Source organism: Larimichthys crocea, unplaced genomic scaffold (assembly GCF_000972845.2).
Source record: "Larimichthys crocea isolate SSNF unplaced genomic scaffold, L_crocea_2.0 scaffold342, whole genome shotgun sequence".
Lineage (NCBI taxonomy): Eukaryota > Metazoa > Chordata > Actinopteri > Sciaenidae > Larimichthys > Larimichthys crocea.
In genome coordinates, this window is record NW_020854529.1 from 80,347 (window position 1) to 99,652 (window position 19,306).

A 19,306-nucleotide genomic window follows, 5' to 3' on the forward strand; every position below is an offset into this window, starting at 1 on the left:
GGAGTCCCACAAGGTTCTGTACTTGGACCACTTCTATTCAGTTTATATATGCTTCCTTTAGGGAACATTATTAGGAATCACTCTATCAATTTTCATTGTTATGCTGACGACACCCAATTATATTTATCGATCAAGCCTGATGCAACCAATCAGTTAACTAAACTCCAAGCATGCCTTAAGGATATAAAAAGTTGGATGACCTACAATTTTTTGATGTTAAATTCAGACAAAACTGAAGTTCTTGTAATTGGACCCAAACACCTCAGAAACTCTCTTTCTAGAGACTTAGTTACTTTAGATGGGATCACCCTGGCCTCCAGCTCCACTGTAAAGAATCTTGGAGTTGTTTTTGATCAGGATTTGTCCTTTAACGTCCACATAAAACAAATTTCGAGGACTGCATTCTTCCACTTACGTAACATCGCTAAAATCAGACGCATTGTCTCTCAGGCGGATGCAGAAAAACTAGTCCACGCATTTGTTACTTCAAGGCTGGACTATTGTAACTCTTTGTTATCAGGCTGCTCCAATAAGTCTCTTAGGACTTTGCAGTTAATTCAGAATGCTGCTGCACGTGTTCTGACAGGAACCAAGATCAGAGATCACATCTCTCCCATTTTGGCTTCCTTGCATTGGCTACCTATTAAATCTAGAATAGAATTTAAAATTCTTCTCCTTACTTACAAAGCTCTTCGTGGTCAGGCACCATCATATCTAAAAGAGCTCATAATACCTTACTACCCCTCTAGAACACTGCGCTCTCAGGACGCTGGGTTCCTTGTGGTTCCTATAGTCTCCAAAAGTAGATTGGGAGCCAGAGCTTTCAGCTATCAGGCTCCTCTTCTGTGGAACAAACTACCATTCTGGGTTCAGGAGGCAGACACGGTCAACACTTTTAAGAGTAGACTTAAGACTTTCCTTTTTGATAAAGCTTATAGTTAGGGCTGGCTCAGGTCATCCCTTAGTTATGCTGCTATAGGATTAGACTGCCGGGGACTCTCCTTCCCCTCTCTCCCCCTCCCTCTCTCTCCCTCTCACCATCTGTGGACATACATGTCTCATTAATGCATGTTACTAACCAAACTTCTCGTGGATCATGGCTGCTGCTGTGATCCTGCACGACGTCCACTACACATATTATTACTGTCATTATTGCTACCATATCTGCTACTGTGGTCATTTTATCATTCATTGTGATTCATTGTCATTTTGTCAGTCATTGTAATTGTACAATATGTTTGTGTTGATTTGTCCTGTACATGTGACATCCATTGCACGTCTGTCCGTCCTGGGAGAGGGATCCCTCCTCTGTGGCTCTTTCTGAGGTTTCTTCCACCTTTTTTCCCTGTTAAAGGGTTTTTTGTGGGCAAGTTTTTCCTCACTCGAACTGAGGGTCTAAGGACAGAGGGTGTCACTCCCTGTACAGATTGTAAAGCCCTCCGAGGCAAATGTACTTTGTGACTTTGGGCTATACAAATAAAATTTGATTTGATTTGATTTATTGTGTGTAACAGGTCCAAATGTGGTGATGACCAGATTGTGTCAGTCATGTTAGGCTGCCAAGCTGTGTGGCTGGCAGGGAAAGGGTGGAGGTCAGGGAGGAGGGGTTAGATTACATGTCTCTGTTCTCCCGTCATGGCTTCCTCTGGGATCCCAGCCAGGTAAACTGTCAAAGTCCACTTCCCCCCTCAGAAATGTCAGGATTTAAAAGGGCCTTAAACCTACCCACAAACCCCTTAACCACCCCCATCTCTTCCTGTTTTTACCCAGGGCTAGATGGATGGATGGATGGATGGATGGATGGGTAGATAGATATGTGTCATATTTCTAATCCACCCTCACAGCTGTGTCATGTCCCATCCAAGCAATTGTGGGTGGAGGGTACATGTTATGACTCCCCCAAGATATAGTTGAGGTCATAAGCACAGCAATGTTCAGGGAAATACAAACAGAACTGATTTTCATTTGCGTGAGTTTGATAGAAATATTAATACCTTGTGGGGGTATTGAGGGAATTTTGGCTTTGGACCCATTTCCAGAGTTGACCATGATTTCTATCAGTTATGATAACATTGTACTCACTAAAGTAATTGCTGAGATCTGGAATCAGGAAGTTGATATACTGTGATGGAGGTTTACAGCCAGTTTGGGTCGTGATTTGTTTTCTTCCAAAAAGTATTTCTTGACAACCTTTTTTTATCGGCTCATCTAACATATGTTTTATAGCAATGCTGCGGTATTCCTAAATCTCACTAAATATTACTTATAGATGGATGAAACTATGAAAAAAAACAAAATAGATCAATCATTTATCCCAAACTGTGATCATCAGTTTCAAACACCCACATATCCAAACTTGGTTTCTCCTTTAGATCAATACATGGAGCCTTTTCCCATAGCATCAAGTCTTTGACATTGTGACGCTGTGGCACAAAAGCAACTAATGATGACCTAATGATTTGCTAACTTGTATTCACGTGGTTTGTTAAAACTGATCTGACCTTAATTGGGTTTCTTTTGCATCGAAACAATCGTTGGCAGGATTTGTTATTTGGCTTGCTCCAGGGTGTTCTAAATAAAAATGCAAACATTGTTTATGACAATGTTTAGATGAAGAGGACAAATTCTTGCTGATGTATGTTCACACCCATAAATCACTATGCAATGTATACACACTGTTTCCTTTGTTCTGAAATATAACAATGCCCTGATCTCATTGCAGAACATAGAAACACAAATGTTACTCATGCTCTGTTTATGTGATGATGAGGTACACTTCCTCTGATAGTTTCTACAAATAGATGTTGCTCCTCTCACTGGTCACTAACTGATAAAAGTACAGAAAATACTCGCACTACTAGTTTACTGCTCAATATAATGTGTTCATCACAGAGAGCAACACAGAAAAGTCAGATACAACAAAACTTTGCTACCAACATGTAACATGTTATAGTCTGTAACACCATGCATCATTTCTTATCTAGTCTCCTAACCTGCAAACCCTAACACCCCAAAAAATTAGGCCAATTACCCAATTCATCCTAACATAGTTATGACAAGAAGTCATTAAAACAATCAAACCTGACAAATCATACTTTGGCTGCTAATGAAAACAAAGGCTCTGCAGAATATTCTTGTCCTTGGGGAAAAAATCTTTATTTTTGGCAGCATGGCTGGTGGCAATGTGATACTGAGTGAGAGGTGACACATACAGTACAAAGTTTTACTCATCCAGTCATCCAGACCATGGTGTTCTATGCCATCGAGACAAGGGTTAGACTGGTGTACAGGATGTTTTTAGAAAACGTCATATAAAAGTCAAATTAGCAGACACGCATCTTACACAGAATAGTTCATTGACATGTAAATAAGGGTGCATACCTCCAATCTTTGGTTACCATGCTTTGACCCAGTCACTCCTGCAGTTCAGCTGGAGCATGTAGAGCAAGTATGGCAAGAGATGATGCCAAATAACCCCCAAAAATGAGAATTAGAGCTTGCAGGTGCGTTTCAGGTGTTAAGGCTTTATTTTTTGAGTTCACACATTTTGTAATAATTTTCAGTTACTGAGAACAAGCTTTATTTTTATCTTTGCAAAAGTTTCAACCATCTATATTATTATTCTGTTCACCTAACTTCATATGCTTGTATATTGCACCCCAACCATTCATGGGCTTAAACTGCATGATACAGACACTTCTAGTTTTATTATTTAAAGATACACACCGCCAAATCTCTGAAGGTAACCAGAATATGTTGAATATTTTTAAAGACAGCAGCAGTGATGATTGAACAGCAGTGTAAGAATAAACTAAGCACTTAAACACAACATCTTGTGTGACAGATGTGTGATGTACACAGTGAAATATGTTACATGTGAATGCCAGAGCACTCCAAATTGTCTGTCTGAACTAGCTTATAGGCTTTGCTCCATTATCATTGTCTCATAGCCCCATCCTGGTCTAACCCTAATAGGGCCATGTGGTGATTGCGCATACACAACATACCCAGACTGTTGATATGAGGCCCACTGAACCATAAGCAATGTGTCTGGTGATTCATCTTCAGCCACTTAAAGCTACACATATGTTAAACATATTTTTAGATCTAAATTTTGTTTCATGGTCATGATAAACATTTGAAAGACAACAGACTATGTGGCACCTCCAAGGTCTAAAGTGTCTCACATTCTGCTGCTCTACTTTTAGCAACTTGCAAAGTTCATTTTTCACAGGCTGCTCAGAAACATGTCAAGGTCAGATTAATACTGGGTGTCCTTCAAATGACAGACATCCATGACACTCAAACACGTGTGTTTGTGGTCCAGAGATAACAGCTATGTTCTGAGAACTAGAGAGAATACATAATAATACATTCATTGTGACTTTTAGTGCAACAGAAACCTTTAAATAATTATATCCTAAGTTGTGCAATGTTGTTCAATTTTGAAGGGGCTTTCAAAAAGACAGTTTCCTGAATTTTTTATCATCTTATATCAGAGCTATTTTGTTCTATTACCTATTACCTCAGAGTGGGGGTGCAGAGCGATGGTGAGAGGATGGAGAAGAGGGTTTAAGCCCTACATCCGTCATACAGTCATCACTGGAAAGGTGAGATTGTTGGCGAATAAAGTGGACGAACTGGAAGCTCTCACCAGGGCACAGAGGGAGTACAGAGAGTCCAGAATCATGTGTTTCACAGAAACGTGGCTGCATGAGCAGATACCAGACTCCAACGTCACCATTCCCGGCTTCCAGACGGTCAGAGCCGACAGAGACAACGCGACCAGCAAGAAGAAAGGAGGGGGCCTTGCAGTGCTTGTTAACACCAGGTGGTGTAACCCCGGGCATGTCTCTGTTAAAGAGCGCGTCTGTAGCCTTGACATCGAGTTTGTCGCCGTCGGACTTCGTCCATATTATTTGCCTAGGGAGTTTACCAGTGTTATCGCCATTACTGTTTACATTCCTCCATCTGGAAATGCAGAAGCAGTCTTCGATGCCATCCACACTGTGACTGCAGGATTACAAACGAAACACCCAGGGTAACACCATCGCCACTAAAGAGGTCCGCTGCTACCCTAACGACAAACCGTGGGTAACCAGCAACCTGAAGGCCCTTCTCAACGAGAAGAAGAGGGCCTTTAGATCAGGGAACCGAGCAAAACTCAAACAGGTGCAAAGGGAGCTCAACGCAGCATCAGGGAGAGTAAGGACAATTTCAGAAAAAAACTGGAGCACAAATTGGAGAACAACACCACCAGGGACATCTGGAGTGGGATGAGAGAGATCACCAGTTTCCAGAGGAGGGATGGGGAGCAGCTGAGGGGAATGTACGACGTGCGAACGAGCTGAACCTATTCTTTAATAGGTTCAACTCCAACCCCCCCTTTGAAAGCCTCACATGAGCTGAAGCTGTTGAATACTTACTTTCTAGTTTAATCTGACCATTAGATATTTCTCACTTAAAGTAATAGTCTAATACAAAAGTCTTTCTACCATATCATGTTTTCATGAAAGTTACAATGTTCAGGGTTTGGTAGAGTTGCTCAGAGCTATTTCTAATAGTTTGTCTAGTCTCAGGGTATTCATTTCTTTCTGATACCAGTGCTAAAATCATACTTTTTAAAATTTATATAGCACCATATCATAACAAAAATTATCTCATGACACTTTTCATACAGAGCAGGTCTAGACCGTACTCTTTATAATATTATTTACAGAGACCAACAATTCCAAGCACTTGGCAACAGTGGCGAGGAAAAACTTCCTTTTGAGCAGGCAGAAACCTCGGGCAGACCCATAAAGTGTTTTGAAGTATACTTAATAGTATACTTAATAAATTAATGAGTAAATTAAAATTCATTTGAATCACTTTGCATAAAAAGGTCCTTCCTAATATCACACAGGCAGTGAAATACAACAAGCTATCGTTGGTCGGAGAGCCAAGTCTAAATTCTTCCTACTTGATCAACTATTATTCATACAAGCATAAAGTCACTAATGTTGCATTTATATCATATAGAAGTTATAGTAAATATTATTCACATCAACATCCAAGTTAAAAGTATCAATGGGAAACTCTTTTTCACAAAATTCCAATATACCACATATGTACTAATATTTATGTTCAGTTGTTCAGTGAACACGCACAAACAACTCTACCATCCATACCATATACCGTGGACACAAACACACATAGATAACTTAATGGCTATCACATGGGGGCTGCAGCACAGAAACAGGTGCTTTAGACACAGAAGGACTGACTCAGCAATTCAGCTATTTTAACTCTTGCAAATTTCTAACCCACAAGAGCTGATAAACACACATCAAACTCTCAGTAATGAAGTTGCAGTGTTAGTGTGAAAAAGAAGGGCAACATGTTGATAACCTGTTGTAAAAGCAGTCCTCATCTGCCCTGATGTAAAAACATTAACCTACCACAGGGAAACACATGCCACATGTCAAAATACATTGTGTCCACTGATGATTGTTATCAATTACAGATGTTTCTCAACCTTTGGCAACTGAGCTCTATTGATCCATACCAGAAGGTAGACCAACATAAAAACCTTTCATGAGGAGGCAGAATACAATAATTATGACTGACATATTGTATATCCAGTATAAAACCAGAATTATAGTGGCAAAACAACCTGTAGTAGTGAACATACACTTGCATCTTGCCAAATGCAGCTCCTCACCCATGTCCAGTGTCCTGTGTGCTTTATGTATGAAGTGAGAATGTGAGAAACGTGCAGATGGGTGAATGGATGGAGGACGAGCAACATACCTGGGGGACACAGACAGCTGTGGGGAGCTTCTCTAACCTCTCGTGCCTTTGGTAGACGTGCTGCGAGCTTCTGTACAAAAGATGAAACAGAGGAGTAATGTTAGAGCCTTAGATATTTATAAATTAACTTTTGACTGATAGGCTTATTTGTGTGTTAAATGCTGCCACTAACTCATTAGTTTTCTTAAAACTTTTTAAAACCATTTTATGCCAGAAAAACAAGAAGCATTTTGCCCAGAAATATATTACCGTCCCATGAGCCCTAATCAGCCCATTTTTAATTTTTTAAGCTAACATAGATAAATGGTAAATGGACTGTACTTATATAGCACCTTTTTAGTCTTCCAACCACTCAAAGCTCTTTACAGTATGTATCTCATTCACCCATTCACACACATTCATACACTGATGGCATTGGCTGCCATGCAAGGTGCCAACTGCTCATCAGTTTGAGGATCTAACCATTCATACACATTCACACACCGATGGCACAGCCTTCAGGAGCAATTTGGAGTTCAGTATCTTGCCCAAGGACACTTCGACATGCAGACTGGAGGGGATGGAATTGGGGATCAAACCACTGATCATCATCTGATTAGTAGATGACCCACTCTACCTTCAAGCCACAGCCGCCCCAGATAAGTCTGGTTACAGTTCCATGATAACTAAGCAAATTTTGTATGCTGATGAAGACCAACTTGACTGACAAATAAAAGACTGCTTCTCTTAAACTTTACACCAAAAACTATTGTTTTATTATTGTATTGTTCAGAACAAGGCCTGCCAACACATTTTAGTCTTTCTTGAAATATCCAAGTGTGATAGATGACCTCATTACATCAACAAAAGCCTTGCGTGTGATTTGACCCTGAACAGAATACAAAACCATACGAGTACATTCTCCACAGCATAGCAGTCAGTCCCACTGGTGGTGGATACTAGCAGAGGAATGCCAGCGCAGCCTGTTTAGAGGCCTGCAACAGGTGCTGAAGGGGAAGTCATAAAGGCTCTGTCATTCTGAGCACTGCTGCAGTATTCTGCGTACTGCCTGTTGGCTCAGTTTGCCTCAGTTATCCTGGTTTATCCTAGAGGAAGACCATGAATCATACCAGGGATCATTAAATGGCCAGCATTTGCCTGGCTGTTTTTCCTTGTGAATGGACAATTTATTTTTTTAAATATTTTTTACTACAATTATTTGATGGGGCTTCAATTCAGTTTTGCTGGTGGTTTCAGATGCTGCTTGAGGATCTAACAAGCATTTTGCCTAAAGTATATTGAGGATTTAAAAGCATAAAGTCTGAAAGGAAACCAAATGTAGATACTAAAAATCTAGTGGCAGACCCCACTCACAACTCACAAGTCTTTAGTAAGACTAATCCAGAGAGCCATGCAGCCAGAGTTCTCTATAGTCCACCTCAAAAAGACACATTTTTCCAACTAGATTATGAAGATAATTCAGAGAAGATATTCACTTCAGGTATAGCAGGCCATGAAAGAAATAAAACAGAGCTATAATCACATCAAAGCTCACAAGTGTGTTTCATTAACGTTTAACACGGGTCATGTATTCGCATATACATTGTCTACAATCTAATGACTGGGTGTTTTGCTACTTTTTTACTCCCTGTATAGGCATACATAGTTTGTTAAAAACGTTGCAGTAGCTCACCCGGTTGATTGTCCATCCCATGTACCAAAGCTCACTGCAGCAGCCTGGCTTCAATTCCATCCTATGGTGCATTGCTTGCATGTCATGTCACACTTACTTTCCTGTCTATCTACAGTTGTACTATGAAATAAAAGACGAGAAAGCCAAACTCTTTTAAAAAAGAAATGAGGAGTGTCTTTTTTTCTACAGTTTACAAGCTGTTTACAATGTATGACTGTTTATCTGTGATGGACATTTGAGATACCATTATTACCAGTACTCGAGTTGAGGGGGGATGGGGGGGGATGGCATCCCCCCTGTGGGGAAAAATGGTCAAAATCATCCCTCTTCTAAAATGGTCATCCCTTCTTATGTCAGCGGTTTTCAAAGTGCGAGGCGCGCCTCCCTTGGGGGGCGCCAGAGGACTTCAGGGGAGGCGCGGCGGGGGAAAAAATAAAAATATATCTTACAAAGATATGTGTCTCATCACTGTGCGATGAAAACTCGGCGAGCTAGCCCCCAAAGAGTAGCAACAAAAATCCACAAAACGACACAGTATGTCCAGCGCGAAGAAACGCTGCTAATGTCTCCTGCTATGTCTCTGCTTTAGTTTGAATCAGTCACGAAGCTCCTGGTTGTTTCCATAAAGACAAAGAGGCTTTGACAGTGAAGTGTGACCTCTTGGTGCGATATACTACCTTTGGGTTTACTTCATTCTGGATCGTCATTGGTGGGTCAAAGGTGAATGTGGGCGGTACTAATAGATTCTCCTCACTCTGATTGGTCGACAGGTGACAGCCGTCAATCATCCACACTCTGTTTTAGCCTGAGCAGCACCGCTAGCTGCTACCTGCTGCTTCATATTCTTTAATACCGCTTGTTTCAAACATCGCGTCGCCTTAAAACTCGAAGTCTTCTTTCCTCCTCCTTAAATTGTGTTTTTTTAAGTGAAGATGTTTTTTAACAAAAATGTGTTTAAATGTATTTAAATATGTTAAAAACACACAAAGATGTTAAAAACATACACAAAGTTGTGTTTAAAAAAATATCTGAGCACATTCACAAATAAAGATATTTTAAATGTTTTTACAAATATGTTTAAAAGATGTGAATGACATGATGTCCATAGTTAAGTGGTTATTGTTTCTTTCCATTAAATAGTATTGTCTTGTGCAGACCATGCAACTGAGAATGCAAGCTATGAATCAGATGGGATTTAGGATTTGCCATGTCTAGCAAGTCACCCTAAAATTGACTAGAATGCAGGAAATTGCATCTAAGAAATACAAAATTTTCTGGGGGAGGACCCCCAGACCCCCCTGCTAGGAAAATTAGTTACATAAACGAAAAATTTCACCATCCCCCCTAGTTTCATTTTACAACTCGACTACTGATTATTACTGAAAAAAAGTGAACTGCTGTTTCCAGGATTGTGTCTGACTCATGTGGTTGAGTTTATTCTGAAAAAAGGGGGTATAAATTGTATCAATCTGGTCGAGCCCACCAAGGCTTAAATCAGGAAATAATATTACTTCTGTCTGTAGCTTTACTAACTCAGCCCCTTACTAGCTCATACCATGATATTCTACAGATTAGTTATCACACATATTTAGAGCAGCAGGGGTACTTGGTCTGGTAAAGGCCATGAAGAGCATATGAGTGAGTCCTTGATCTGGTTTTAACATTCTATTTTAAAAACAATGATACCCCCCTTTACTATCCTGTACCCTGATTAATATTCAAACCTGGCACTGCTGTTATATACACTGCCCGATAAGAAGCTCAAACTCATGGCCTGAACTGATCTTGAACTGATTTTTATATATTTCACTCGGCATTTTGAAGTTTTTCATTTTGATATGCTTTGTCTTCTAGTTTCATTGTTTGCAGTAAAATGATTGGCAAGCTAATAAGAATGCATAAGGATAGGGCAAAGACCGCAGCGTATTGGGAGCACAGTGAGGAAAACTGGGCAAGGTGAGACTATATTTTTCACATTTCTACACCTCTACAATGTGGCCTCCAGCTCCCATCATGCTTCTGCACTCACTATAAGCAACAAGTTTGTACCAGATCTGCAGAGAACACTTTGTGGTTAATTGTAAATGTTAAAGAGGCCATGTTTGGGGTGGGATAACAACAGAGCCAGGGTAGGTTAGGGAGGTCAAAATGTTTTCAAGGATGTTAAGGGATTAAGGGTATAGCAGTTATTTTGATTGAGACAACTTAATTTATAAACTTCACAAAGCTGGCGGCTGTGGCTCGGAGATAGAGTGGGTTGTCTACTAATCAGAAGATCGACGGTTCAATCCCTGGTTCAATCCCCTCCCGTCTGCATGTCAAAGTGTCCTTGGGCAAGATACTGAACCCCAAATTGCTCCCAAAGGTGGCGACATCAGTGTATGATGAGCAGTTGGCAGCCAGTGCCATCAGTGTGTGAATGGGTGAATGAGATATGTACTGTAAAAGCGCTTTGAGTGGTTGGAAGACTAGAAAGGCAATATATAAGTACAGTCCATTAATTCTTAACGTGGATACCTGCTGAGAATTTGCAGTTATGAGGAGCTGTGAAACTTCATACAGGCTATTTTATATTTTTCTCAGTATTAGGAACATACAATGTGCTGTTGTCCAAGAAATGATTCCAACATTTATCTCTAAATAATTGTAACATCCTATTCTATTATAATTAAACAAGCCACAATATGTTAATTAGCGTCAGACTATCTCCTTCAAGGGTTACTGCTTAGTTAGGCTAACCACATCCTGCTCTGCACTTAACACACAGACATGAGATTGATATCTATCTTGTCATTCTAGCTCTTGGATAGAAGGCTAATAAGAGCATTTCACAAAATGTTGACCTATTAAATTCAAAATAATAGATAAAGTTAAACAATACCACTGGTTTTACATTTTTGTTTTTTTTTATATCACAGTTATATAATGACATAAAATTACATATGAGAGAACGTGAGGATCCACCTCCCAATATTCTTTCTTTGGCTCTTAGCCCCAAGACGGCTCAGTAATCTCCTACTGAACACTGGTAGTTTTTTTTTTTTTACTCTAACTTGTTGGACCAATTTCAGTGGTGGATTAATCCACATTTTGTGCACTAGTTTTTGGCACAGCAGCACAGTGTGTATGAGCCAAAATAAACTACAGTGTGTGTGTGTGTGTGTGTGTGTGTGTGTGTGTGTGTGTTCATAGTAATGAAGGAACATGTCAGTCAACACAGCAGTGTAGCTCACTGATGTGTTTTAATAACCAGACAAATAGATGTGTTTCAAAGACAAACCCTCCACACAGCCTCATACCCAGAAACAGAAACTGTGGACAACATTTACTGGACACATAATTCAGGAAACTAATGGATTGCACTGAGATCCAAATTTGACTGGAATAACAACAAGGTCCAAAACGGGACATTTTACATAACAGCGGAAACTGGTCATCATTGAAAGAGACAGAATGGTGGACTCTGGACTGTGTTGGCGAAAGTACCACAGATGTCTTTCCAGCTCTACAAAAGCCAACATCTGTGCTTGTGTCCCATTAATAACGACTATTTATACACATAAAGCTAAACAAAGAGGCAGGCTGCATTGCCCCAGGCCAGTCTGGAAATGAAGACAGAGGGATCCTACTTACTGGGCCCCATGGAGGAGCTCCAGAGCCAGGAACTTCAAGAGGACTATGCATCAACAATCACCTTTAATTGTCCTGTGGCCTCCAAAACTTATGAAAAGCACAAAACAAAGGCTTATTCTAAGGTAACAAAAACATCCAACCATTTTCTGTAACTGCTTATCCTCATCAGGTCACAAGGGGCTGAAGCCTAACCCGGCTGACCTACGGAGAGAGGCGGGGTACCCTGAACAAGTCGCCTTTTAATCACAGGGCACCTAGAGAAACAAACAGCCATTCACACTCACATTCACACCTACAGCCAATTTAATGTCACCACTTAACCTTATACATCTATGTCAAACTCTACACAGACAGATGCAGGAACCTTCTTGTTGTGAGGCATAATAAAATCGTACTCTTATTTTCAGAATCAGAATCAGAATCACTTTAATTTGCCAGGTATGTGTACACACACAAGGAATGTGACTCCAGTTACACTTTGCTCTCATAGTACAAACATATATAGACATAGTAGGTACAGTTAAAAAACAAAACAGAGGACCTGACAGGTAAACATAAACATAAACATAAACAATAATGTTTTCAATTGATTATACACTAATGAAGACTAAAAACTACGAGGATTATATTCTGTAAATAGTCTCATAAATCTAACACCCTGGACCTTTAAGGTAATTGATTATTCAAAATATAATATATACATATATATATATATATATATATAAATAAATAATATTCAAAATATATCAAGTCTTTTTTGATTTGATAGACTGTTTGTCACGAATGTTCACATATATATTTCTGTTGGTTGGGGGTGAGGGGTGAGGGACACATGGCCTTATTATCTCAGTACTTCTTAAATCCTGAAATTGCCATAAACACACCCTTCTCATCTGAAGAATGTGTTTTTTCCCAAAATGTTGAACTGTTGCATTGTATTGTTTCCCAAACATGTCAGAAAAAGGTCTCTTTTTTTACATTTTGACTTATGCTAGTATGGTGAATTTCATCATCCCTGGCATCCTGGTAAGCGTATTATTCTTCCCATAGTGAAAGGGGTCATGATGGTGGAAGGGGGTGAGGGTGATAAAAGTTAGGCCAAAGCAAACGGAGGAAGAAAAAACAGGGCCCCTGTGGGACTTCAACTAGTGTGGAAGAGCTTGTAAGTGTAGCTGTGGAAGTAGTCAGTGAGGTCAAGAGGGTGACTACAGGAACAACATGTGAAAGGCCAGGGAAAGCTTGTCACAGACTATCCCAGTAAAGGAGCACACACTAAAGACATTCTGGTGCCATTTTATAATAAGGCATCTTTTATAAAGCTTTTACAAATATTTGGGCTCCAAACTTTTTGTTGTGTTTTAAGTATAACTTTCTAATCAGGCAGGCTAAGTGCTTACAAGTTGTTACTAATGGTTAATGACTAATTTATGATACTTTATATCTTCAGACAGACTCTATTCAAAAGAGCACGTATAGTTTCGCTGATATGAACTCGTTTAAAACTAAATCTTTTACAGAAATTTAAAGGGGTTAGTACAACACTTAACTCACAAGTAGTAATAATTAATACAATGAATTTAATTTCTAATCGATCCACTAAGCAAAATACTGAACTGAGTGTATCACTTTTCTTTCTTTCCTCTCCACCACCTGCACAGTCTCACATGAAATTGCAGCAAATAAATTGCTAGATTGCTCTTTCTAGATTTAGTTTGTCTGTAAAGCGCTCACCTCCTCCAGGATCTGGTCCAGTATGCCCAGGATAACGGGCTCCACCTGCTCCACAGACAACATCCACGCGGAGAGCTGCGCGTCCCGCTGCTGCTGCTCCATACTTACTATCCTGGACTGTAACTCCGATGTCCGCACAAAAACCACAATGCAACCTCCAATGCACAGAATAGATAGAGCAATACAAATCGTTACGCCGGACACATTTCTCCAATTTATCCACAGCGGCTTGAAAGGTTGCTGGTGTTGTCCGCAAGTCCTCCTCTCCTCAGCCGATTTACTAGCGACTCCCCACTTATGATCCACTTCCATTTTTAGACACCTATCTTTGGTTTTGTCCACACGGAAATCCCTATATTCGTCAGGTGAAGAGCAGCAGAAGAGGAATCCTGCACTCAAATCTTACGAAAGACTGCCTCAGTCTGTGGAGAGAAGAAGTTTTGCAGATTGTTTTCCCCTTCAAATCTTTTCTAAACTACCTCAGAGATTAACAACTAAATTAAAGTTAGAATAAGAGACATTGTGTAGTTTGTCATCAGTCAGTTATTCCTCGGCGTTCCGCTCCGTTTGTCCCATTCGCTGCTTCTCCTCTGAACGATCCCACTGTGTGCCGCAGGTCAGCCGTTAGTGCGTGTCTCTGAAACCCGAGCCAGTCTCTCCTCAATCCTCTGCTCAGCTCTGGATGCTTCGGGCCCTTTGCTCACAGTGCATGCTCCTCCTCTAAAAGGTTTAAGGTTAAATGCCGGGGCGGGTTTCATTGCGGTGTTGCTGCCCCCTTTGATCCGCGCACTTGGCGACGGATATTTTTAGGGTGTGCAAAGCGAGGACGCTCTGTCACACAGCTGGTATAGTGACGGCCTGCTGGCAGTACATCTCAGGTCCTGACAAACCAACACAGCTCTGGCCGCTGTGCAGACATAATACATACACACACACACATATTACAAATATGTGTGTATATATATATATATATATATATATATATATACTCTATATATATATATATATATATGACCTGTCATTCATACCATGATGAAACTACATCATCATTCATTCCTAAGAAGGAAGTGTCATTATAAATTTAAGTGACTCCAATATTAACAGCCAGTTACACTTTCTGATTAGAGTTGGACATTTTGGGAAATAACTTTTCCAGATGTTTTTCCATTTGGTCCATGGTTTATGTGGTGTTGAACATGATGTGACTTTATAACGCTAATATATAAAATATATAACACCTATTATCAAAGAGTGGAAAAACATGTTGAGCCGAGATGAGCCAAGCTGAGCCGCACCATGCAGAAGAAAAGGCTGATTGTTCTTCTGTACTTTTACCTCAGTAAAATTAGGGACAATATGAAGTAAACTGACCACAATGTTGAACACAAGATGGTCACTTTAGGTCTTCCTCTTATGTAACACAAAGCATACTGAAGAGAGATGAATTCACAACATTGCCTGCGATACAATAATGCATTTGTTCTTCACAGCATGTTGAGAATTTATAATATCCCTAAGTTTTAGTTTTATTACCTGCTTATCTGACTACACAACACAAACATCACAACACATTACATATGATGTAATGTAGCCTTTCTTCTAAATACATTAAACCTCGCCCATCAAGAGAGGAGAGATGAAGATCTGCTGGGTCAAGGTCCACACCTTGAAATTGGAAGAAGAGGAGTGACTTCATTCTCAGTTCCAGAGATAGTAAAGTGTGGAAAATGAAGTGATGTAATGTTGTTCTGTATGCTGCTAGCAATCAACATTAGCATGTTATCGCTGATGCGCTGACGCGCTAGCAATTAACATTAGCATGTTAACATTAGCATGATGCGCTAACGCATGATGCGCTAACGCGCTAGCAATTAACATTAGCATGTTAGAATTAGCATGTTAACATTAGCATGTATTTAATTCTTAGTGGCTAATGTTAATTAGCATGTTATCATTATCATGTTAACAATTAGCATGTATTTATTTCCTAATGGCTAATGTTAATTAGCAATAATTTTAGCATTGGTCATTAATGTTAGCAAATAGCATGTCTTTACTCTGCTGTCTCTGTCTGTCATTTTAGACAAATTAAGTGCCAATAACTACTAAAATGGCCGCCGCTCGGCTTCTGCCTGCTGGCTTCTGTCTGCTGGCCCCTCCCCCCTCTTCTCCTTCAAGCAGGCTTGAGGTTGCCAAGCAATCAGGACCAACTGCCTAATCAGCAGAGCAGTTACTGCACCTGTGAGAATGTCAGTTGGGAATGCTGACAGAGACAGAGAGAAAATGCTGAGACCACCCCTCAAATGGAAGGATCTCTGGTCAAAACTGTATTTCCAAGCAGGCAAAAGCCAGCAGGCAGAAGCCGAGTGGCGGCCATTTTAGCAGTTATTGGCACTTAATTTGAACTTCTCCGTCTAAAATAACAGACAGAGACAGCAGAGTAAAGGCATGCTATTTGCTAACATTAGCGACCAATGCTAAAGTTAATGCTAATTAACATTAGCCACTAGAAATTAAATACATGCTAATTGCTAACATGCTAATGTTAACATGCTAATGCTAATTATAATTCGCTAGGAATTGCTAGCGCATCAGCACTAACATGTTAATGTTAACATGCTAATGCTAACATGTTAATGGTAACATGCTAATGTTTATTGCTAGCGCGTCAACGCATCAGCGCTAATATGTTAATGTTAAAATGCTAATGTTAACATGCTAATGCTAACATGCCGATTGCTAGCGCGTCAGCATTAACATGCTAATGGTAACAAGCTAATGCTAACATGCTTATGTTAACATGCTAATCCTAACATGGCAATGGTAACATGCAATGTTAATTGCTAGCGCGTCAACGCAGCAGTGCTAACATGCTAATGGTGACTGTTAGCGCATCAGCGCATCAGCTGTACCAGGCTAATGCTAAGATGTTAATGTTAACATGCTAATGTTAATTAACATTAGCCACTAAGAATTAAATACATGCTAATGTTAACATGTTAATGCTAAAATGCTAACACTCACATGCTAATGGTAATTGCTAGCGCGGCAACGCATCAGCGGTAACATGCTAATGCTAACATGCTAATGTTAACATGTAAATTTCTAGCGCATCAGCACTAACATGCAAATGTTAATTGCTAGCGTGTAAGCACTTGCTGCTCCTGTGTCTAAATAAACATGTTAAAAATGACTATTTGAGGTGTGCTTTTTGAATACAGACCCCCGGCAACAGCCCACTCGTCACTCTCAAAATTTCTGCAGGAATTTTTTAGTACTATTACTATTACTTTCTACAATTCTACCTTTTCATCTAAATTTCTACAGTGTCACACAATATTGTATCACTTCATACTATTCTACTCTTTTCAACTAATTTTAACATTTAAAGATATATATTTTTGGCCTTTTCAAGCTTTATAGTAGTAGTTGGGACAGCTGAAGAAGGACAGGAATGTCAGGAGAGAGAGAGAATGAGAGAGACCGGGCAAAGACATGCAACAGAGGGCGGCAGGTCGGATTCAAACACTGGCCCCGCTGGGGCTTCGTACATGCGCTGGCAGCGGCAGAGGGCAGTTTTCTAGTTGGTGTGGGCTCCCACACTATTGTTATCCAAATCTTTATTATTGGTGTGGGCACTTGTCAACTATTGTTCTTCTGCATGTTTCTTTGTCTTATTATTATTAACGATTATTATTAGTAGTCAACTACGTAGGCACTATTACTTTTCTGAGAGATTTGCGTTAGCGCTAGCTCTAAAGACATGCTAACTGCTAACATTAGCAGCCAATGCTAAAATTACTGCAAATGGTAATTGCTAATGTCAAGGCTAGCAATTAGAATTAGCCATTAATAACCAAATACATGCTACTTGCTAATATGGTAATGCTAACATGCTAATGCTAATTAGCATTTGCACTAAGAATTAAATACATGAACCTTGCTAACATGTTAATGTTAACCTGTTAATGATAATTAGCATTAGCCACTAAGAATTAAATACATGCTAATGCCAAGATGCAAATGTTAATTGTTAGCCATCTGCGCTAGCAATTAACATGAGCCACTAAGAATTAAATACCTGTTAATGTTAACATGGTAATGCTAACATGCTAATGTTAATTGCTAGCACGTCAATGCTAGTCACTCATTTTTAGTCATTAAGAATACATGCTAATGTAAAAATGTAATGTTAACATGCTAATGTTAATTGCTAGCACGTTGTCTGTCTAAAATGACAATGACAGCAGAGCAGCTAGCGTGTTAACAATTAGCATTAGCCACTAAGGATGAAATACATGCCAATGTTAACATGATAATGCTAACCTGGTAATGGTAACCTGCTAATGCATATTAATTAGTATAAGCCACTAAGAATTAAATACATGCTCATTGCTAACATGCTAATGCTAATAGTTAGCCGCCTGCGCTAGCAATTAACATTAGCCACAAAGAATTAAATATATTATCATTGCTAACATGTTAATGTTAATGTGCTAATGGTAGTTAACATTAGCCACTAGGAATTAAATACATGCTACTTGCTAACAATGGTAATGCTAACATGTGTGTCAGTGCTAGCTATTACCATTAGCCATTAAGAATGAAATACATGTTAATGTTAAAATGCCAATGTTAACATGCTAATGTTATTTGCTAACACGTGATTGCTAGCCACTAATTTTTAGCCATTAATACATGGTACTTGCTAACATGCTAAACTAATTGCTAGCGAGTCTGCGCTAGCAATTAGCATTATCTACTAAGAATTAAATACATGTTAATGTTAACATGCTAATGTTAACATGTTAATGCTAACGTGCTAGTGTTAATTGGTAGCACGTCATTGCTAGCCACTCATTTTTAATCATTAAGAATACATGCTAATGTTAACATGCTAATGTTAACGTGCTAATGTTAATTGCTAGCGCATTGTCTGTCTAAAATTACAAAGACAGCAGAGCAGCTAGCGCGTTAACAATTAACATTAGCCACTCAGTGTTAAATACATGCCAATGCTAACATTAATATTAACCTGCTAATGGTAACTGCTAGCGCATCAGCTCTAGCAATTAGTACCAGCCACTAAGAATTAAATATATGCTCATTGCTAACATGGTAATGTTAACATGCTAATGGTAACATGTTGCTAACATGCTAACATGGTAATGTTAACATGATAATGCGAACATATTAATGCTAACATGCTAATGTTAACTGCTAGCATGTCAGTGCTAGCCAGTCATTTTTAGTCACTAAGAATACATGCTAATGTTAAAATACTAATGTTAACATGCTAATAGCTAGCACGTTGTCTGTCTAAAATTCTAGACAAAGACAACAGAGCAGCTAGCGTGTTAGCTGGCCCCGGCAACATTCCACTCATCACTCTCAAAATTTCTGCGGGAATTTTCTAGTTAGTGAAAAAAATTCCCATAGGGAATGAATGGGGAGGCCCGAAAAAAAAATACATTTCAA

At 39.5% G+C, this 19,306-nt stretch overlaps 1 protein-coding gene across 14 annotated transcripts in view; it reads right to left on the reverse strand.

Moving 5' to 3' along the window:
- Window positions 1-14,542, reverse strand: part of LOC104939034 (collagen alpha-1(XIII) chain) — a 93,190-nt gene extending 78,648 nt beyond the window's left edge. For all 14 annotated transcript variants that reach the window (XM_027276342.1, XM_027276337.1, XM_027276336.1 and 11 more), the window contains exons 1-2: window positions 13,829-14,542; window positions 6,793-6,862 (exon numbers count right to left, since the gene is read on the reverse strand). In XM_027276342.1, coding sequence (XP_027132143.1) covers window positions 6,793-6,862; window positions 13,829-14,140 — 382 coding nt within the window. In that variant the 5' untranslated portion in view covers window positions 14,141-14,542. The remainder of the gene's footprint in view (window positions 1-6,792; window positions 6,863-13,828) is intronic.
- Between the last annotated feature and the right edge of the window lie 4,764 nt (window positions 14,543-19,306).